This window comes from Mchenga conophoros, linkage group LG16 (genome assembly GCF_057382185.1).
Source record: "Mchenga conophoros isolate Kocher_MC1m ecotype Shallow Benthic linkage group LG16, M_conophoros_male_GT1.1, whole genome shotgun sequence".
Classification (NCBI taxonomy): Eukaryota; Metazoa; Chordata; class Actinopteri; order Cichliformes; family Cichlidae; genus Mchenga; species Mchenga conophoros.
In genome coordinates, this window is record NC_140541.1 from 38,908,025 (window position 1) to 38,930,245 (window position 22,221).

The 22,221-nt window shown below is 42.7% G+C and overlaps 2 protein-coding genes and 1 long non-coding RNA gene across 5 annotated transcripts; 2 read left to right on the top strand and 1 right to left on the bottom strand.

Moving 5' to 3' along the window:
• Nucleotides 1-648: 648 nt before the first annotated feature.
• LOC146557320 (uncharacterized) lies at nt 649-3,089 on the top strand. 2 transcript variants are annotated; one of them, XM_085249313.1, is made up of 6 exons: nt 649-712; nt 1,462-1,554; nt 1,772-1,813; nt 1,884-2,171; nt 2,269-2,526; nt 2,622-3,089. In XM_085249313.1, the coding sequence occupies exons 1-6, from the start codon at nt 655-657 to the stop codon at nt 2,906-2,908; spliced, it is 1,026 nt and encodes a 341-aa protein (XP_085105439.1). In that variant the 5' UTR covers nt 649-654; the 3' UTR covers nt 2,909-3,089. The 2 variants fall into 2 exon arrangements, with proteins under 2 accessions (XP_085105439.1, XP_085105440.1); XM_085249314.1 differs by having other exon boundaries at nt 684-712; nt 1,414-1,554.
• A 10,318-nt stretch (nt 3,090-13,407) lies between these two features.
• LOC146557321 (uncharacterized) lies at nt 13,408-15,701 on the top strand. Its single transcript, XM_085250135.1, has 5 exons — nt 13,408-13,439; nt 14,047-14,088; nt 14,162-14,446; nt 14,534-14,776; nt 14,865-15,701. Exons 1-5 carry the CDS (start codon nt 13,409-13,411, stop codon nt 14,945-14,947), a joined length of 684 nt encoding a protein of 227 aa, XP_085106261.1. The 5' UTR covers nt 13,408; the 3' UTR covers nt 14,948-15,701.
• Nucleotides 15,702-17,305: 1,604 nt separating this feature from the next.
• Nucleotides 17,306-21,603, bottom strand: LOC146557322 (uncharacterized). 2 transcript variants are annotated; one of them, XR_014888996.1, is made up of 5 exons: nt 21,259-21,603; nt 20,494-20,559; nt 19,988-20,143; nt 19,443-19,535; nt 17,306-19,143 (listed from the first exon to the last, which is right to left on the bottom strand). It is a non-coding gene; the product is annotated as an uncharacterized LOC146557322 (long non-coding RNA). The 2 variants fall into 2 exon arrangements; XR_014888997.1 differs by lacking the exon at nt 20,494-20,559.
• Nucleotides 21,604-22,221: the final 618 nt, after the last annotated feature.

The window sequence follows — 22,221 nt, forward strand, 5'->3', positions numbered from 1 at the left end:
GAACCTGAGGAAACTAAGATCTGCTGTTTTTCTGCTGGAAAATAAATCATGTAGTAAAAAATGACAACTGAGTGAAAGACTAAAAGTAAATGAAACCTTTAATTTTGGGGACAGACAGCTCCTCTACCATCCACCAGGAGGAGCTGCAGCATCTATTGCCCTGTCGTGTTCGGGGTGGGGGACAGAACTACTTCACTATGCAGTCCTGTCGGCGGCTCAGACTGATGTTTCCATCGGTCTCTGAGTCAAACCGAGCTCCTACACTCACTCGCTCATTCACTTCATTTACTAATGTGTATGTGCCCAGAAATAGTCTCACTCTGCACAAAGAGAAAGAGTGGAAGAAAAATTATGCAAACTGTGTGAAATGTGCACACTGATTAGTTTTGCTCTCATAGTTATGGATCTGCTAGTGCATAGGTGTCAAACTCTGGCCCGCGGGCCAAATTTGGCCCGTAGCCTAATTACATTTGGCCCGCGAAGCCATACAAAATTACTATTAGAGCTGGTCTGCTGGTATTATACAGTTCATGTACTGCTAATACTACAATTCCCAGAATGTTCTGTTGGTGTTTTGGCACGTCAGTCACGACAGGACCCATTAGCACCCTCTCCTCTGTTGACCATAGTCATAGCAACCATGCAAATATTGCCATGCTACCTATCCCAAAATGGCAGAAAGAAAGGCAGAAAACAGGAGCTTTCTGGACAGGTGGGAGAATATGATGAAAATTTGATAAATGATAAAATGATAAAATTTAATTCAGAAGGCTGCAAATACAATTTTTATTTAAGAAATGAATTCCACTGATGTGTTTTTTAATTGGAATTTCGATTTTGCATATGTGCAATATTAAGTTATATATACGTTTATATAAGTTATATATTGTTTAGTATTGAGCTTTGCTTGTTTCATATTCAGTTTTTCAGACTCAAACTTGTTTGTCCTGAGTCCTGAGCAGCTCGTTCAGCAGTGGACTTTTACACCCACAGTGTAGGAAGGAGTGCTTACAGCAGCTGTCAGACTCTATAATGCAGTTTAAAAAATTCTTTTGGTCATCTTACTCACCAGCCTGTTTGTTTACTGTACATTTTTATAGATAGCTCTGTAGATTTTCTCAATTTTTCTATACATATTCTGTACCTGTATATATGAACTTTGGCTGCCTATATTTATAGGACCTTGTGTCTTCCTTTTATATTTTATTTTCCTGAGCTGTAAGAGCTCTGGAACACCGAAATTTCTCATCTGTGGGATAATAAAGGTTTATTCTATTCTATTCTATTCTATTCTATTCTATTCTATTCTATACCTTGAGTACATTTCTGACCCTGTACTTGAGTAAAGAAGAATCATAAGTACTTTAAGGAGTATTTTCTAACAAAAGTATCTGTAATTCTACTTAAATGCAGAATGCAAGGACTTGTGCCACATATGGTATTTTACTTCCCTGCTAACAGGAAGTGGTGAAGCTGAAGGTGTCTCACTGCTCAAACTGATGTTCAGTCAGCATCCGGACGACATGAAGACTCCAGCTGTCTCTCTGCTCCTCGGTGAGTCAAACACAGCTCCTACATCCACCCATCCATCATCATCCACCCATCATCCATCCATCCACTGACTGAGGAACCAGAGTGAGTCCAGGTCCAGTTGAAGGACAGTTGATGAATGAATGCTGGGAGTTTTTGGTTTCTTTAAATGAGCGTGAAGCAGCTGATCCACCTGACCTTCAGTGACCTCTGACCTTTACTGACCTGTGTCCTGTTGCAGGTGTGTGTGTGCTGCTGCTGTCTGCACTGGCTGTTTCTGCAGGTGAGTTGAAGTGAAAACAATCAGAGACTCCAAAAGATCACAAATACATTTACTGTGTGTCTGTGCTCAGTCTCTCTGCAGGTCAGTCCAAACCTCCAGCAGATCTTCAAAAATTACGCTTCTTCTGTGTCTCTGAGTTGTGTTGATGATGAAGGAGAGACAGCTGATGGATGGCTGGTGAAGAGGACTGGAAGAGGATACACTGTGGACTGCAGAGCAGATGCTTCAGCCTTTTGGAGGAAGTTTGATTCTTTCTGTGTTCTCGACATGTCTGATTCCTTTAATGGGATTTTCTTCTGTGAAAACTCATCTGGACAGCAGAGCGATGAAGTCTCCATCAATGTAACAGTAACAAGCTGTAAGCTGCTCCCACCTGTCTCTATATGTCTGTATGACTCTGATCTGTTGGTGTACCTTTGTCTCTACATCACTCTGTGTGTGTCTCTGTTGATCAGGGTTTGGTACAATCCTGGAGATCCCTGCACTTCCTGTGAGGGCAGGAAGTAATGTCACTCTTCGATGCAGACATAAATTCCTGAGTCGTGAATATAATCACAGATATTCAGCTGAATTCTACTTTAAAGGAAGTCGTGTTGTTTCTGAACATCAATCAGAGCTCCTCATCACTAATGTCCAGAAATCTGATGAAGGTTTCTACTCATGTTTGGTTGATCAACATTGGAGATCTCCTCAGAGCTTTTTGAGGGTCAGAGGTCAGCACACTGACAGCACTTCCTATTTAAAGACATGAACTACAGACCTGATAAAAGACTAATCACTAACTAAACCACAATTCTCTCTCCTGCAGAGTCTGATCCCAGTACAGCTCTCCCTTCTCCTCCTCCGACTGCCTCTTCCACTCCTCCTCCTCCACTTTCTCTCAGTCATACTCAGTTCAAATTCTTGTGTTATCTACTGGCCTTCTGTCCATACTGTATCTCTGCTGGTCTGCTGATGTACATCTGCTGCAGCAGGAAGTTGGAAAACAAGCCAGCCATCACCATGGAGATGACCCAGAACAATGGAGGCGGTGACAAACTGGATGAAGAGTGGGAGGTCATCAGTGATGATGTCACCACCGAGCGTTATGTCTGAGCTTTTGTTTGAATAGTGGATGATCCTGAGTGTTCATGGATTCATGTGTTCTTCAGGGTTGTAGAAGTGGGGCTTTCACTTGGTGTTGGATCTTAGTGCAGTAATGTAACACGCATAGCGGTGTTTTGTGTAGCTTATCAGTGTAGCCAGTTAATTACAAACTTTACATAACAACTTATAATGTAATCTTCATGTTCTTTATCCAAAGCACATGCTCTGTGTATCTGTGTACTCGCTAATTTATATTCACAGTATTCACTCACTGTGTCTTTAGGGATTTGCTAGCTTAGATTGTAGCCAACTAGCTAGCAGCATGGCCTTTTCACCTGTCCCTCCTGCACGTTCCTACTCAGGCGTAGGTCCCAAGCAGCCACGGAAACAGGGTGGCTGGGTGACGGTGAGGAGGAAGCATAGTCCTAAACAGAAGCCCCAGGTACACCACCAACCCGTTTATGTGTCTAACCGTTTTTCCCCACTCGGCGACACACCCGCCGGGGGTCAAACTCTGGTAATTGGCGATTCTGTTCTCAGACATGTGAAGCTAGAGACACCGGCAACCATAGTCAATTGTCTTCCAGGGGCCAGAGCAGGCGACATTGAAGGAAATTTAAAACTGCTGGCTAAGGGTAAACGTAAATTCAGTAAGATCATAATTCACGTCGGCAGAAATGACACCCGGTTACGCCAATCGGAGGTCACTAAAATCAATATTGAATTGGTGTGCAACTTTGCTAAAACAATGTCGGACTCTGTAGTTTTCTCTGGTCCCCTCCCCAATCAGACCAGGAGTAACATGTTTAGCCGCATGTTCTCCTTAAATTGCTGGCTGTCTGAGTGGTGTCCCAGAAACGATGTGGGCTTCATAGATAATTGGCAAACCTTCTGGAGGAAACCTGGTCTTGTTAGGAGAGATGGCATCCATCCCACTTTGGATGGAGCAGCTCTCATTTCTAGAAATATGGACAAATTTATTAAACCCCCCAAAATATGACTATCCAGAGTTGGGACCAGGAAGCAGAGTTGCAGTCTTACACGCCTCTCTGCAGCTTCTCTCCTCCTGCTACCCCCCAAAAACCCATCCGCTTAGAGCAGGGCTCTAGAGTGTGACCAATTTCTCAATGGTGCGACTGAAAAACATACCGCATAGGTGCGACCAGCTATTCGAGTAGACAAAAAAAGGTCTCAGCAACTCTGAAAGTCTCTGTGTGGCCAACAGCAGAGAGGGCGGGACCTCTGAGACGCCCAAGGTAAGATGTTCAGATATTGAGATGTTCAGTTCGAAGCCTTTGAGCCATTTTTAATTTACACTTTCTTTTTATTTTATATATCTTGAGATATTTTAAATGTAAAATTGAGTTCAGTGAAGCACTTTAAGCACAAGAACTTTTTCAGTACCGTATTTTTAGGCCTATAAGATGCACTTAAAATCCTTTCATTTCCTCAAAAGTGTGTCTTATGTATGAATTCTGGTTGTGCTTACTGACCTCGAACCGGTTTTATGTGCTACACGGCGCTCTAAAATCTGTCAAAAATGTTTTAGTATGACTTTGCTAAGCTATGAAGCTGCACCGCTTGATGGATTGTTGGAGCATTACGGCTGCTGTAGTCAGGAGCCTCACGGAGTAATACATACCGTGCTTCAACGTAATATTAACGTATTGTGTGTGTATAAGGACCCGAAAATGGCTCCAGTTAAGAGACATGCTTACGAAGCACATTTATCAGTCACTCAGTAGAACATGGGAATGGAGCAGCTGCCAAAGAATTCAACATTACTGAATCAATGGTACGGAAGTGGAGGAAGCAAGAAGAATGAGTTGAGTAAAGTCTGATTTATTTGACTGTTTGGTTTTGCTTACGGTAACTTATCTTTCTTGTAGAAATGTGCTCCAAATAAAGAACTTTGTGTTGACAAGACTGTTAGTTAATCATTTACAAATCAATATTGTCTGTATGGACAGCAATAAAAAAAGTGAACGTGTAAAGCTGCGGTGTTAAGCAATGTGGTTGAAAAATTTGGGTTCACCTAACTTTTGAACTGGTGCACCTAAGAAGAAAACATTAGGCACACCAGTGCAAACCGTGGCAAAAAGTTAGTTAGAGCCCTGCTTAGCGACTGTGTCAGCTCCCAAACAGACAAAACACAAACTAAAACTAAAGACCATCATTTTTTAAACATAAAAAATCACAAAGAAAGAACAATACAGTATCCACATCTGATCTAAAGAGTAAAACAGTGAAATGTGGATTATTAAATAGTTAGATCCAAGATGGCGGCGCGTGAACAACGCGAGGCTCAGTGTCTCTCCAGAATCTGCTATTTAGCGGTTTTTTATCTACTTTTAACCGGATTATTCGTCCAGAATTGCTGTGCGTTGCTGACCTACAGCAGACAAGAGCTTCTGGACATCTGGACTCACAACTCCAACAGTTTTATCGCCGATCTCCGACTCATCCCAGAGATCTCCAGAACACCGGAGGCTGCCCACTCTCCCCGGCTGGGCGGAAGTGCACGCAGACGGCGCCGAGATCGTAAACAAAGGCGAGGTAGGCGCGGAGGGCTACGGGCTAAGCTAAAGCTAACACCACACCGGCTGCCTTTACCCAGTATTTTTCTCGCCAATGTCCGTTCTCTGGCAAACAAAATGGATGAGATACGGCTCTCCATCACTAACAACAGACGGATTATGGACTCAAATGTCATGTTTTTCACCGAAACATGGTTGAACAACAGCTGCCCGGACAATGCTATCGAGTTAGCAGGACGCCACACACACCGAGCCGACAGGCTAGCAGATGACTCCGGCAAGACCAGAGGTGGAGGTTTGTGCATTTATATTAACAATGCTTGGTGCATGAACTCCACTACTACTGAGAGTCACTGCTCACCTAATGCGGAGTTTCTAATGGTCAAATGCAGACCTTATTATCTCCCCAGAGAATTCACTTCGATCATACTCACTGCCGTGTATATACCCCCCGATGCTAATGCTAGGTTAGCCATGAAAGAACTTTCTGCAGCCATTAACAAACACCAGAATAAACACCCCGAGGCTGCTTTTATTGTTGCTGGCGACTTCAACCACACCAACTTAAAGACAGTCCTCCCCAGATTCCACCAACATGTCTCCTGCCACACCAGAGGAGACAAGACTTTAGACCATGTGTATTCCAACCTGGCTGGAGCCTACAAAGCCACACCCCTCCCCCACATTGGACAATCGGACCATCTCTCCCTGTTCGTCACACCTCGGTATTCACCACTCATCCAACGTGTGAAACCTGCTGTGAGGACAATTAAAGTGTGGCCAGAGGGGACAGACGCAGTGCTCCAGGACAGATTTAAAAACACAGACTGGAATATGTTCACCCACACAGACCTGGACCAGTACGCCTCATCTGTACTGGATTACATCTCCAAAACCACAGACAGTGTCACCACCCAGAAACGGATCACCATGTACCCCAACCAGAAGCCTTGGATGAACCGGGATGTTCGTCTCCTCCTGAAGGCCCGCAACACTGCCTTTAGGTCAGGAGATGCACATGCCTACAGTACAGCCAGGGCTAATCTAAAGAAGGGCATCAAAAAAGCCAAACACCATTACAAAAAGAAGGTAGAAGAACACTTCTCCAACTCCAACCCCCGACGCATGTGGCAAGGACTCCAGACCATCACAGACTACAGGACCACCAAACCCTCCCCCGCATCCTCTGATGTCTCCTTCCTCAACGAGCTCAACAACTTTTATGCTCGTTTTGAGCGAGGGAACCCCATAACCACAACCAAAGCAGACATGATGCCAGACCACCAACCTATGACTCTCTCCCCCACCGATGTAGGAGCGGTGCTGAGCAGGATCAATGTCCACAAGGCTGCAGGCCCTGATGGCATCCCCGGGCGTGTTCTCAGAGCGTGTTCTGGGGAGCTTGCAGGAGTGCTCACAGACATATTCAATCTGTCCTTGGCCCACGCTGTGGTACCGGCCTGCTTCAAATCCACCTCCATCGTCCCGATACCCAAAAACTCCAACCCATCTTGCCTCAATGATTACCGCCCAGTAGCACTCACCCCCATCATCACTAAGTGCTTAGAGCGACTGGTCCTAGCACACTTCAAATCCTGTCTCCCCCCCACCCTGGACCCCCACCAATTCGCATACCGCCGGAACAGGAGCACAGAGGATGCAGTCTCCATCGCACTGCACTCTGTCCTCTCACACCTGGACAACAACAACACCTACGCCAGAATGCTGTTTATAGACTTCAGTTCAGCATTCAATACAATCCACCCCTCACAACTCATCAGGAAACTGACAGACCTGGGTATCAGTTCCCTCATCTGCAAATGGTTACTGGACTTCCTGACCAACCGCCCCAAACATGTCCGGCTGGATAACCGCTGCTCATCTACCATCACAATGAACACCGGTGTACCACAAGGCTGTGTGATGAGCCCTTTCCTCTACTCCCTCTTCACCCACGACTGCAGACCTGCTGATGGTTCCAACACCATCATTAAGTTTGCAGATGACACCACGGTGATTGGCCTCATCAGTGACAACGATGAGGCCGCCTACAAGGAGGAGGTGGATCGTCTGGCTGAGTGGTGCGACAGAAACAACCTGCTGCTTAACACCGAGAAGACCAAGGAGCTCATCGTGGACTACAGGAGGAATGCTGACCCACATCCACCCATCCACATTAAGGGGACGGCTGTGGAGCGTGTGAGCAGCTTCAAGTTCCTGGGAGTCCACATCTCCGAGGATCTCACCTGGACGACCAACTGCTCCAAGCTGGTCAAGAAGGCTCACCAGCGCCTCTTCTTCTTGAGGACTCTGAGGAAGAACCACCTGTCCTCAGACATCCTGGTGAACTTCTATCGCTGCACCATCGAGAGCATCCTGACCAACTGTATAACAGTCTGGTACGGGAACTGCTCTGCCTCGGACCGGAAGGCGTTGCAGAGGGTCGTGAAAACTGCCCAGCGCATCGCCGGAGCACCACTTCCTGCCATAAAAGACATCTACAGGAAGCGGTGTCTGAAAAGGGCTGGGAAAATCATCAAAGACCCCAGTCACCCATCACATGGACTCTTCACCCTCCTGCCCTCTGGGAGGCGCCACAGGAGCCTCCGGACTAAGACCACCAGGTACCGGAACAGCTTCTTCCCCACAGCTGTCAGACTCCTGAACTCTGCCTCCTGACATCTGACCCACGTTAAACTCATGGACTGAACATACACACACCCACAATGGACAACTGTACCCTCAAACACAATAATAACATGGACTGAACCACCACTCACAACCACTAGCACTTTATATAGCCTCTGTAGAAACTATCTACACCCTCACTTATCTTAACTGCACTACTGTATAGCTCTGTGTAAATAATCATTCTGTACATTCGATAATTTTTAATCCTACAACTGTTTACAACTTGCATAGTTCCCATTTCTGTATAGCTGTATATCCCAGATTCTGTAAAGTTATTTATTTCGTATTATGTATAGTTTTTCATATTTATATCCTGTTCATATCCTGTACATAGCTTGTACTCACTACAGCCTGTACATACTTATAGTTATAGAATATTCACAACATACTTCATACCGTGTACATTATAACATACCATAATAGACCCATTTCTGTAATATACTCACATATCTATATTATTGCTAATATATATTGTAATATATCTATATCACTAAAGCACTTCTGGATGGATGCAAACTGCATTTCGTTGCCCTGTACCTGTGCATGTGCAATGACAATAAAGTTGAATTCTATTCTATTAGGTCTCTCTCCTCCAAGTCCCTGTCAGTACATGACTTAATAATTGATCAACAAATCGATTTACTCTGCCTTACAGAAACCTGGTTGCAGCAGGATGATTATGTTAGTTTAAATGAATCAACACCCCCGAATCATTCTAACTACCAGAAATCTCGAAGCACAGGCCGAGGGGGAGGTGTGGCAGCAATTTTTCACACCAGCCTATTAATCAACCAAAGACCCAGAAAGACTTTTAATTCATTTGAAAGTCTGATGCTTAGCCTCGTCCACCCCAGCTGTGAAACTCAGAAACCAGTCTTACTTGTTATCATCTATCGTCCACCTGGGCCTTACACAGAGTTTCTGTCTGATTGCTCAGACTTTTTATCTGGTTTAGTCCTGAGCTCAGATAAAATAATTATTGTGGGTGATTTTAACATCCATGTAGATGCTAAAAATGACAGCCTCAACATGGCATTTAGTCTGTTATTAGACTCAATTGGCTTCTCTCAAAATGTAAAAGAACCCACCCACCACTTTAATCACACTCTTGATCTTGTTTTAACATATGGCATAGAAACTGAACATTTAACAGTGTTTCCTGAAAACCCTCTCCTGTCTGATCATTTCCTGATAACATTTACATTTACAATAATTGATTACACAGCAGTGGAGAGTAGACTTTATCACAGTAGATGTCTTTCTGAAAGCGCTGTAACTAAGTTTAAGAATATAATCCACCCACTGTTATCATCTCCAATGCCCTGTACCAACACAGAGCAGAGCAGCTATCTGAACGCTACCCCAACAGAGGTCGATCATCTTGTTAATAATTTCACCTCCTCACTACGTACGACTCTGGATACTGTAGCTCCGGTGAAAACTAAGGCCTCAAACGCATCAGCATCAGCTCTTCTCTGACAGCATGGTGGGAGTTTCTAAAATTGACGGAGTCTTCATTAATCCCATGCAAACGTACACCTATCTGGAACACCCTGACATATTACAAAACAATAATATGATAAACTTTCCAGATTGGAGTGGTAAAGGAATCAAATATTTAGAACATATACTAGAAGGAACAGAATTTATTTCATTTGACGGACTAGTTACACAATATGGGATCAACAAGAAAAGATTTTTAGAATATCAACAGTAAAAAAGTAAAAAGTAAAAAAGAAATTTAAACCGGGTCAAGTTGAACTACAAACACCACCAAGTGTGGTTCAATTTCTTACTCTTAAAACCCCCAAATTACTATCCAAAATATACAGAATGCTTTCTAAAACAGATGAATCAATATCACTTCCTATTGCAAAATGGGAAGCGGATTTATCAGTTAACTTAGACCAAAACTTCTGGTCTCAGATTTGCTTAAAAACCTTTCATCTAATTAGAAATCCCAGTCTTCAATTAATTCAATACAAAATATTACATAGAGTGCACTATACAGGTCATCGGATGTTCAAGATGGGCTTTACGTCTACCAACAACTGCTCACACTGCCAAACCAATTCACCGGACAATTATATCCACGCTCTTTGGTACTGTCCACTGTTAGGTATTTTAGCACTACGGTTAGCATTTACTGGATATTGTTTTATAGTGACATTATACAGGAAAACTCTGTCATTCAATAAGGCCCCTTTGTTTTAGTTATTTTTCTCTTTGACCCAAGAATTGATGTGTGAGAATCACAGGCTGGTACAAGGTTGAAATACCACAGAGATCACTCCCTCAGCTACATTAGTTTCTTAATCTTTTAGATGCCTGTTGAAGGCCAAATGGTTTGTTTCAGATTTCACTAATGTAAGAACTCTTTGTTTTGTGCCTTGAAAATATGTCGCTGAGATAATCACAATTGTAGCTGAACTGATAAACTACACAAAGGATGCTTCTTCACCCATGGGCAGGAAGACGCTGCCTTATCTTGGTCTGTACTGGTTTAAACTGATAATCTGCTGTCTCATGAATTTTACCCTCTATATAAACTGTTGTACTTGTGAATAAAGTTGAGTCAATTTGGGAAGACAATCTGAAGCAGTCTCTGTTTTCTTGTTCTCCCAAGCTGCTCCCGAGCTCGTACTAACACGCTGAATGGCATGCTTGAATATTACTTGAGAATATATTTGACTGTGTTACAGACTAAGGGACATTCTCTGCTGATAGGTGAAGGTACATTCTCTGCTGATAGACGTCCACGCCTCCGAGGAAGTCGATCCACGGATTAGGCCTTGGAAACCGTTTCCTTCATCCACCAGTGCAGAAGTTTTGGCGCGAGATATGTGAAGACTTATCGAAGTGTCTGAAATGTAACATTCCAACTTCCCCCTTAGTGTGTTTGTTGGGCAGCTTAGATAATGTCACTTCAGAAAAGAATATAGCCCATATGGTTTTCACTGCCCTATGCATAGCCAAGAAAACAGTCCTCATGAACTGGAAAAATAAAAATAATCTTAATTCTAACCAATATAGAAATTATCTATTAGATTACATTAGTCTTGATACAGCCTCTGCCACCCACCACATCAGATCAATTGCTCTGGGCTCCTTTGATTACCTCCATCACCTAGTGGGGGTGGGTGGTCATAGTTTTGTCCCGCCTTCACTGTTGTGATTAGTGTGGGGGTAGGGACAGGCTTAGGGCGTCAGGGGGTTCCCCAGGAGCATCTTCCTTGGGGGGCTCAACCCGGGGTATCGGTCATGTCCGGTTAGGGGCTCTGTTGGCTCTCAGGTGACTGTTTCCTCGCGGCTGCGTGCAGCGGGGCTAGGGGAGGGTCTGTACTGACGGACGTGGGTTACTGACCTGGTAGCCTGGCTGCCCCTGGGTGGGTCCGGGACGGGCGTGAGGTTCTGGGGGTGCTCCGTCTCTGGGCTGGGGCCCTGGCCGGGCCTCGGGGGCTTGGGTCCTGGTTGGTATGTTGCTGGGGTTGTGGGCGGGTGGGTGTATGGGGGCCCAGCCCTGGCGCAGGGTGCCGCCAGTGCATCGAGCCACCTGGGGGCTCTTCGACTGGTGGGGGAGGTTGTTACACCTTGCAGGAGCTCTCCTCTCTTCAAGAACTCACTCTGCAGGAGGGAGAGATACAGGAGAGGTGGAGGAAGATCTCAGCCTGAGCGTCTATTGTCTTGTGTAGTCTGCAAGATAAGTGGATGACGGGGTGGGTGCAGTTTTCTCTGTGGTGGGGTCAAGTGGGCTGTCCTGGGCTCTGCGGGGCTGGGGGGCGCTGCTGTTCTGAGCCCTGGTCCGGATGGGCCTGGGCCCCCTCGCCCTGGCGGGTTGCGGAGTATGGGGGTGCCTACTGGGGTCAGCGGGGGAGCTGGCTAGGGCGATCGTGGCTCAAGAGTTGGGAGTTCGCCTTGTAATCGGAAGGTTGCCGGTTCGAGCTCCGGCTTGAACAGTCTCAGTTGTTGTGTCCTTGGGCAAGACACTTCACCCGTTGCCTACTTGTGGTGGTCAGAGGGCCCGGTGGCGCCAGTGTCCGGCAGCCTCGCCTCTGTCAGTGCGCCCCAGGGCAGCTGTGGCTACAATGTAGCTTGCCATCGCCAGTGTGTGAATGGGTGGATGACTGAATGTAGTGTGAAGCGCTTTGGGACTAGAAAAGCGCTATACAAATGCAGGCCATTTACAGGTACTGTGTTGCAGTGGATTGCATCATATCTATCTAATAGACTCCAGTTTGTGCATGTAAATGGAGAGTCCTCTTCACACACTGAGGTTAATTATGGAGTTCCACAGGGTTCAGTGCTAGGACCAATTCTGTTTACATTATACATGCTTCCCTTAGGCAGCATCATTAGAAGACATAGCATACATTTACACTGCTATGCAGATGACACCCAGCTCTATCTGTCCATGAAGCCAGATAATACACACCAATTAGTTAAACTGGCCAAGGTTTCTTTCTGTTTAAAACCGTGTAAGAGGCTGTCAGCAAGACAGTCTCCTGATGAGAATTGTATTAGTGTAACACGAAAATCAAGAGAAAGTCTGGGACCTCATGAACGATGTTGAAATGGCTTTAAGCTATGAAAACTCATCTATCAGCATAAAAACATTTTTATTTAGAATACAGCAGGAAAATATCACCTGAATATAGTGAGCACACAGCTTTCTAAACTGCTGTCCAAGACTCACACAACTCTTTTCTAAACCAGAATGAAGTCGGAGAGAACAATCAGTGTCTAAACTGTCCTCATACATGTCCTGCATGTCCAGCACAGTCCCTCGGTCAGCAGCCAATCATCTGCTTCCCCTGATCCACAGAGACAGAGTGAAGACCCTTCTGACCTCCTCTAAACTGAACTGGTTTCTCTGGTAACGGTGAGCTCCACCAATAAGAGACAATGTTGTTGGGGACCATGAGGAGACTCTTTTCCACAGTGTCATGTCATAAAATGTTTTTTCTGTTAAAATCAGACGGATCTTACAGACGTGTGGTTTCTTCAAGCGCACATGCCACCGTGTGGCAGTCAGTGTGCTGTGGAAGGTTACAACGTCATGGCTCACAATCTAGATCTGTGTGGAGTCTTACTGTTGAGCTCCATAGAGTCTAATTATGTACTGAAACAGTCAAAATGTCAGAGTCCATAAAACGAGTGAAGGAGGTGGGCGTCTTATTTATGTCAAACTCGCGTCTGCATTTCGCTTCCGTGTAAACAAGGAAGTGGTGAAGCTGAACGCGTCTCACTGCTCCGACTGACATTCAGTCGGCATCCGGACGACATGAAGACTCCAGCTGTCTCTCTGCTCCTCGGTGAGTCAAACACAGCTCCTCCATCCATCCATCCATCCATCCATCCATGCATCCATCCATCCATGCATCCATCCATCCATCCATCCATGCATCCATCCATCCATCCATCCATCCATCCATGCATGCATCATCCATCCATCCATCCATCCATCCATCATCCATCCATCCATCCATGCATCATCCATCCATCCACCCTCCATCCATCATCCATCCATCCACCCATCCATCTATCCTCTATCCATCCATGCATGCACCCATCCATCCATCCATCCATCCATCCACCCTCCATCCACCCTCTATCCATCATCCACCCATCCACCATCCATCCATCCATCCATCCATCCACCCATCCATCCATCCATCCATCCATCCATCCATCCATCCATCCATCCATGCATCCACCCATCCATCCATCCATCCATCCATCCATCCATCATCCATCCATCCACTGACTGAGGAACCAGAGTGAGTCCAGGTCCAGTTGAAGGACAGTTGATGAATGAATGCTGGGAGTTTTTGGTTTCTTTAAATGAGCGTGAAGCAGAAGCAGCTGATCCACCTGACCTTCAGTGACCTCTGACCTTTACTGACCTGTGTCCTGTTGCAGGTGTGTGTGTGCTGCTGCTGTCTGCACTGGCTGTTTCTGCAGGTGAGTTGATGAAGTGAAAACAATCAGAGACTCCAAAAGATCACAAATACATTTACTGTGTGTCTGTGCTCAGTCTCTCTGCAGGTCAGTCCAAACCTCCAGCAGATCTTCAAAAATTACGCTTCTTCTGTGTCTCTGAGTTGTGTTGATGATGAAGGAGAGACAGCTGATGGGTGGAAGGTGATGATAACAACAGATGACTACAGTTATGACTGTGCTGACAGTCTAAGCTTGCATGGATATGGTGTGGGATATTACTCTTTCTGTATTCTGGATTCATTCTTCTCCTCTGATCCTCTTTACTTCTGTGAAAACTCGTCTGGACAGCAGAGCGATGAAGTCTCCATCAGCATTTCAGGTACAGGAAGTGAGCTGTCTTTGTGCGACTCTGCTCTGCTGGTGGATCTTTGTCTCTGTATCACCCTTTTGTGTCTCTGTTGGTCAGATAGAAGTGTGATCCTGGAGATCCCTGCACTTCCTGTGAGGGCAGGAAGTAATGTCACGCTGCGCTGCAGAAACCACAGGGGTTCAAAGGTTGAAGCTTATTTCTTCATTAATGGGAGTCATGTTGGAGCTGAACACAAGTCAGAGCTCATCATCACTAATGTGCAGAGGTCTGATGAAGGCGTCTACTCGTGTTCTGTCGGCGTAGATGAAGAATCTCTTAAGAGCTTTCTGAGGGTCAGAGGTGAGGACACTGACATCACTTCCTGTTTAAAGACGTGACCTAACTAAACTGATCGCTGACAGACCCACCTTCATCATCTCTCCTGCAGAGCCTGCTGTCACCCCTTCTTCCTCCCCTCGTCCCCCTTTTCTTCCTCCCTTCCTCCTCCTCCTCACTTTTTGTCTGTACTGAAACTATCCTGCCATCTAGTGGTCTTTTGTCCATATTGCATCTCTGCTGGTGTGCTGCTGTCCATCTGATGCAGAAGGAAGACGGCAAAGAAATCAGCCATCTCCATGGAGATGACCCGGCACGATGGAGGATGTCAGGGTTTGGATGGAGACTATGAATGCATGTTTGCTGATATGCTTTATACAAGCCCAAGATGTCTTCATGATGTGTTTATTATCTGCTCCTGTACTGATGATGTTCAGCCTCCTCTGAGTATAAATAGTTTTTGGGGGTTTTTTTTGGAAATCAATCCTGTTTCTCCCTCCAAGTGAGAAAACACTTTATGTTTTATTACTGGCTATGGAAATCGTGTACATCGTTGTCCTTTGTATGCTTCTGCTAAATGTCTTTCTTTTTTTCATATTCACAGACTTTCCCATCGGTTGATCTTTATCTATAATCTCTGCTTGGGCTGGTTCCCTCTTATTTATGTGTTTATATGTGTAAAAAACGCAACCAATACAGCCTTCGTTCTCACAATATCATACAATTGATTGTCCCAAAAATTAGGACAGAACTGAGGAAAAAGGCTTTTCAATACGCTGCCCCTGCTTCCTGGAATAATCTGCAGAAGGAACTGAAATGATCAGAATTTGTTACCTCGGGGGAGTTTAAGTTCAATTCAATTTATTTATACAGCACCAAATCACAACAACAGTCACCTCAAGGTGCTTTATATTGTACAGTAGATCGTACATTAATAGATACAGAGAAAAACCCAGCAATCATATGACCTTCCCACTGTCGCACTTTGGCAACAGTGGGAAGGAAAAACTCCCTTTTAACAGGAAGAAACCTCTGACAGAACCAGGCTCAGGGAGGGGCGGGGCCATCTGCTGTGATTGGTTGGGGTGAGAGAAGGAAGACAGGATAAAGACATGCTGTGGAAGAGAGACAGAGGTTAATAACAGATATGATTCAATGCAGAGAGGTCTGTTAACACATAGTGAGTGAAGAAGGCGACTGGAAAGGAAGTCTGTCTTAAAGCAACGAGAGAATAACTCAGTGTGATTGTTTTTAGTGTTGCTCTTAATTTGAATACACTCACATGTGGTAAGTGTATTTTGACTTTTGTTGCCATGATACCAGGTCTCTCTTTGGAAATGAGATTTTTTTACCTGGATAAATAAAGGACTAATAATTGTCCTGTCATCAGATCATCATAGTTTCTGTGTTTGTTCCTCAGTGTGTTTCATGTTTCTCCTGATTTATTTGCAAGCTTTGGGAGTTGTGCTCATTCCTCATGGTGACTGAAAGAAATCTCCGTCCCGGGTTCATCCGTGGATCGGGTTTCCTCCGAGGTGTGATCACCGATAAGCAGAGTTTTGTCCTTTCCTTATAAGATTCCTAATTATTCAAAGTAACACTCAAGTATGCCGTTCAGCAGGTTAGTTACAGCGCCGGGAGTAGCTTGGGAGAACAAAATGACACAGAAACTGCTTCAGGTTGCTCTTCCAAAATCAACTCTAAGGTTTATTAAGTATACAACAGCTTATATAGAGGAAAAAGGTTCGTGTGTCAGCAGGTTCTCAGTTTAAACCGGTACAGACCAAATAAGGAAACGTCTTCCTGCCTCCTGAGCAAAGAAGTATCCTTTGTGTAGTTTATCTCTTCAGTTACAATTTATGATCATCCCAGCAAAATACACTCCTAGACATAGAATACAGAGTTCTTTCATTAGTGAATTCTGAAACAAACCACCTGGCCTTTAACAAGCTCTTTTCTAGGAGATAAAGAAGGGAGGATGGGAGTAAGGAAGTGATCTCTGTGGTGTTTTCGACCTTGAGGTACCATCCTGTGATTCTTACACATTAATTCTTGGGTCACAGAGAAAGAGAAAAACAACTAGTAAATGGGCCTTATTGAGTAACAGTTTTCCTGTATAATATCACTATAAAACAATATCCTGTAAATGCTCCCATGGTATCAAAATATCACAACAGTGACCTTCTTATTTCATCCAATGAAACAGTGACTTTCTGTTGTTCCTCCTCCCTGCACCGTGTACAGTACGTCGGGATCTGTCTGGATTCAGCCTGACATCATCAGTCTGTGTAAGCAGTCGCCATCAGATGGTTATCAACTCACTCAGGTAATCCGGGGTTTTCACTGCACATTCACGTGACAGAGCTGGTGCTGGGAGCATCTGACCAATCACAAACATGGATAAGACTCCACCAACACCAGAGCGGAGGATGAAACTATCATAGTATAAAAATATGAAGCGATTAAACACAAAATACAAACTAAAAAGAAGACAGCTGCACTCAAAAAAATGAAACGTTGACTTTAATTAAAATTATTTTGTCAACAGGTTCCACGAAATTGAATTATGTTAGTTTAAAGCAAAAATCTTTAGTTCATCTAATTTAAAAAAACTACTTAAGATTAACAAGACATATTTAAGACTAACTAAATCAAGTTATGTTGTATGAACATAGATGATATATTTTCAGGTTAGATAGTTTAGATTAGTTACTTCAACACATTTCTTATTTGTGGCAGTAAAATGTTAAATTTAAGTTAGATTAATTCAAATATTATATTTTCAGCCACCTTGTGCTTTATTAATTAGTTTTACATAAATCTATTTTGTCAACAGGTTCCACACAAATGAATTAAGTACATCCAACTTATTTTTTAAAATTTATTTTATTGCCAACACATTCAGTGAGCATTTGTGTAAACCCAGTCCAAAATAAAACACAACAGCTCATTAGGGTTAGTAATTAACAGTATGTAGACAGATGCAACATCAAGACTTTAAATTAAATGTCTGTATCTACCAGAAATAGAAGAAAAAAAAAAAAAAACGCATTGAAGATCACATAACACATTGATAAGATGACACTTGAGTTATGCACATGTGATGCTAGTAAGGTCTGTGAGTGTTTTTTTTCTTTTAGTGTCTAAAATGGATAGCAAAGTTGCTATTTGCAATGATTGCTTAGGGTCAGTCCAGTAACACAATGCCAATGAAGTGCTTTCCTTTAACAATGCAAAGTGAAGTGTCCACCTCAACAGCCACAATTTAAAAAAAAAAAAAAATTATGTAACAACAACAACAACAACAATAATAATAATAAATAGTCCACTGATATTAGCAATCAAAGAAAATTACATCACCATCCCAAATAAAACTTTAACAAAACATGCCAAGATTATGGTCTAACAATAAAACAGCTTGTCAGCGTTCAGTTTTTTTGCAACAGCACAGCAGTAACCATTTAACACTTGCCACTGTCAACATTTATTTTACTAGTGTTTGGGCAAAAAACTTCAGATGTAAACATTTTAACATGGAAACAATTGTTCGTCTTTAAAAGTCCACAAAATATACATTCATCCTGCATTCCCAACTTGGATGATCTGATATCCTCGTGTTGGTGTTGTTCCCAGACCATCATGAAAATGTTGTTCCAGGTTCAACATTGCAAGTGACCAATCACATTGTTGTGACGTTATTCTATTCCAAGCCATTTGTGCATTTATGAAATTCCAATGTTGCAAGGACAATATCAATTCTGCTTACTGTTTATTAAAGGTTTAGGGTTAGGGTTAGGGTCAGTTGATCGGCAGACAGAGGCGGTTTCACGCAGCTTAAGTACAGTTTTTTGTTTTACGCTGGTTTTTCCCGAAGTCGCAAAAGTATGACGTCACAACATTCTGATTGGTCACTTGCAATGTTGATCCTGGAACAACATTTAGTATGATGATCTGGGAACAACACCAACACGGGGATATCAGATCAACCTCCTAACTTACCCTTATTTTTAGTATGTATTGCAATTACCTTTACAATGCACACAATGTAACACAAACTGAATATGAACATATTTCCACCTCATAACAATATGCCTTGAACGCTAATATACACACCACCCTTCAACATTTCTGGTGCAGTATCATCTCTCAATTAAATCCTTTAAATCTCAATACTTTTGATTGTCTCTTAGCTTTCAGTCTTGAGGTTTAACTGAGATTCAGTGCATATATCCCACCCATTAAGAGTGCACATGCAGAGGCCAGGTCTTCCAGGTCATGCAGGACACACTAGATGGTTATACCCACATCGGCTGGAGGAGTGCTGGCATCAGCTCTTTCGATGGTAAAGATAGCAAGGGTAATTTGTTCCAGCTCCCTCTGAACAGCTGTAGCTTAGACACAAAAACATAGAAAAATGGCATCCAGTTTTAAAAAAAAGAAAGAAAAAGGGCCAAAGCTACCCTTTAATGACGTAAACACAATATTAGGAACATGCACCCCAGTGCGCCACTATTTCAGACTACAGATTCAACAATAAATATAAATAGTTTGGGTATACAAGAAGATTTCCCAAAACATTTAAACAGGTTCCATGCAAATTACAACAACAACAACATTACAACATGCAACAACATTAGTTATTCAAAATTAGTTTTTTTATCTGTATTAAACCAAAACTAAAATTACCAACCAATTATTCTTTGAAGAGGATGCTTGGGTCTTCATTCAGGTAAAAAGGTAGTGCCCTGAGGACACACTCCCTCCCCTTTTCAATGGTTTCCTTCTGTAGAGAGTGGCAGAGATACAGGAAGAGAAAACAGAAATACTTTAGGATGACAGAAACTCACATTATACGCAAAATGAATGACATAGCCACTGCACAGATAGACATGTACACAAGACCAACTAATCATCACATGGACATGAATAGTTAACCTGTTGGGCAGGGTTTCCACCACATTATATATGTCCATAATGGAGGTAAAGACAAACTAATACATCATCTTTTTTGCATTCAAAACATAACATAAAAACATTCACTTCTGGTTTAACCTAAATCAAGGGATCAGATTTTACATATGTTTAGGTAATATAAATTTTCCAACGTTTTGAGTACCAAACTTTGTCTTGCTTAATATAAATGTAAGTGCACTGTGCAGCTACCATACACTAGCTGTTTAAATTTGAAAATGATCTTATTAGCCATAATATTTTGCTACCAACAGAATAACGCACCTGTGTGGCTGGGGCCAAAGTTTGTCTAATTTTCTTCCCTGCAACGCCTCCTTTTTTCTTGAAGACTTTTATGAGCTGGTCAGTGTATTGGTCAAGTTGTGTAAAAAGCCTTGGAACATGTGCAGCAGTAGTAATCCTCACATATTCTGCTTCCACCTGAAAATATGTCAACAAACACAACATACTGTACTGTAAATATACATACTATATGTACACATATACAAACTAAAACTAATGTAGAAAGACCTCATTAAAGCTATAATTTTAACACAAACATTTACACAAAATGCTAATGGAGCCATTACAGCTTTTATTGTTATTTATCAAGTTCCAAAAAATATTGATCACAGCTGATCTGAAAAGAATTTCATGCCTCAGGCCCTTGAACTGCAACCTTTACCATGGTTCAGATGTGGAGACGAAATAACAGGGGCATGGGATGGGTCACAAAAGAAAACTTAACTTATAAAACAGTTTTGTTTTTAAAAGTATAACAGTTCACATACCACATACAAGCTCAGCAGTACCACATACACCACATCAGTATAGGAGGGAGCAGGTAAAGGCAGGATCTGAGATTTATAAAGTAAAATAAGAAATTCATTACTTAATTTCAAGAAGCAAATTATTGTTTGAATTACAACTAAATAAAATACTACTCAGAAGAAAAGCAAGAGATTGACACTGCCATGTGCTAACTTTCTATAGAAGCAATTATCACCAGGTCTGTCGTCCTCCATTGTCTGTCCACTCATATGTCTTGAATAATTTTATTAAAAAAATTAAGTGTGTACTTTCACAAACTGTAATTTATAACTACATTGATATGTATAACTCCGCTAGGAAACATGCTGTATTTACAGACCATTTTTACATAATACAGATTACTGATAGAGCAGAACAATGGTGTCACAGTGGCTTTCGCCCTTGACTTTTTGGATTTTAAATGTCACTTTATGCTATCCTTGCTATCCTATTCGATATTTCCGACTCTCGGATTACAGAAAAGGAATCCCAAGAAAGCAAATGGAAAAATAACCCCTTGAAAGAATAACCCCATGAACCCCTGTAGCTAATCCCTTAATAAAACAAAAAACAATAAAAATGTTTCTTACACAGTCCACAAAATAAGCATGTGCAGGACCCAGTAAAACTAATGTAAAACAAGCACACGCAAACGATATAACATGTCTTGTAAGACAAACGCAAAATATAACCATGCTGGACATATAGATACTACACAACATAGTCAAAGAAAAAAGTGGTCTTACCTCTCAAAGAAACAGCAGCTTGGCGCCAAAACAGCCTTTTTCAGTTAAATTTGAAGTCTTGCGCATGAGCAGGCACAAGCCGTGAAACCTTCTTGTTCTGCGCGGTTTCATTACAACTGTTTTTGCATTACTGCCACCTTGTGGATATACAAGGTATATCGATCCTCATTGACTTAACTTAAATGTTATGCGATCAAGTAACACATTAGTATTATGTACGTTGAATAATAGACACAATTACGTAGACTTGATTAGAAAAACATATGTTAACTTAACAAAAACATATATTTTAAGTAAAATGAAAATAAATAATTAATATACACTGAACAATCCACCTCATTCATTTTTTTGAGTGTGCTGTTTGGATGTGTGTGTGCTTTAAGCAGCTGCACTGGAAACACCTTCTATATTTATACAGTTCAGCTGTTTGAAGCAGAATTGAGGAGACTTCTCAATATCTCAGCTGCATAATTCAGACACTGGAGAATCTGTTGGCTCATAACACAGAAGATCATTAAATTTATGTTTAAATGACAGTTATCCTGGCACAGCTCAAGGCTGTTGTGTAGAAGTAATACGTCTTAACTACAAGTAAACAGAGTATTGAACAAACAGCGCCACTGAGTCAATGCCAAGTCAGACTCATCTTCTGAACTGAGGAGTCAGAAACATGTCCTAGTTTACTGCCGTGTTTTATTTCCATACCTCAGTCTCAGTTCTTGTTTCCCGCTGATGTACACATACAGAATGTAAGCTGTGCAGCATCATAGATGCTTTATAGCAGCGGCCCTCAAACTGGGGTCCCCAGACCCCCGCGGGTCCACGAGCCATTGACTGGTTGTCTATGAAAACACGTCATGGCAGTAAACACATGTGCATCATCTGGGGTTGAGCTAATTAGCACAGAGGACAAACATTTATTCATCGAGTTATGCAAAAGCAAACCAGCTAAAATGAGAACGC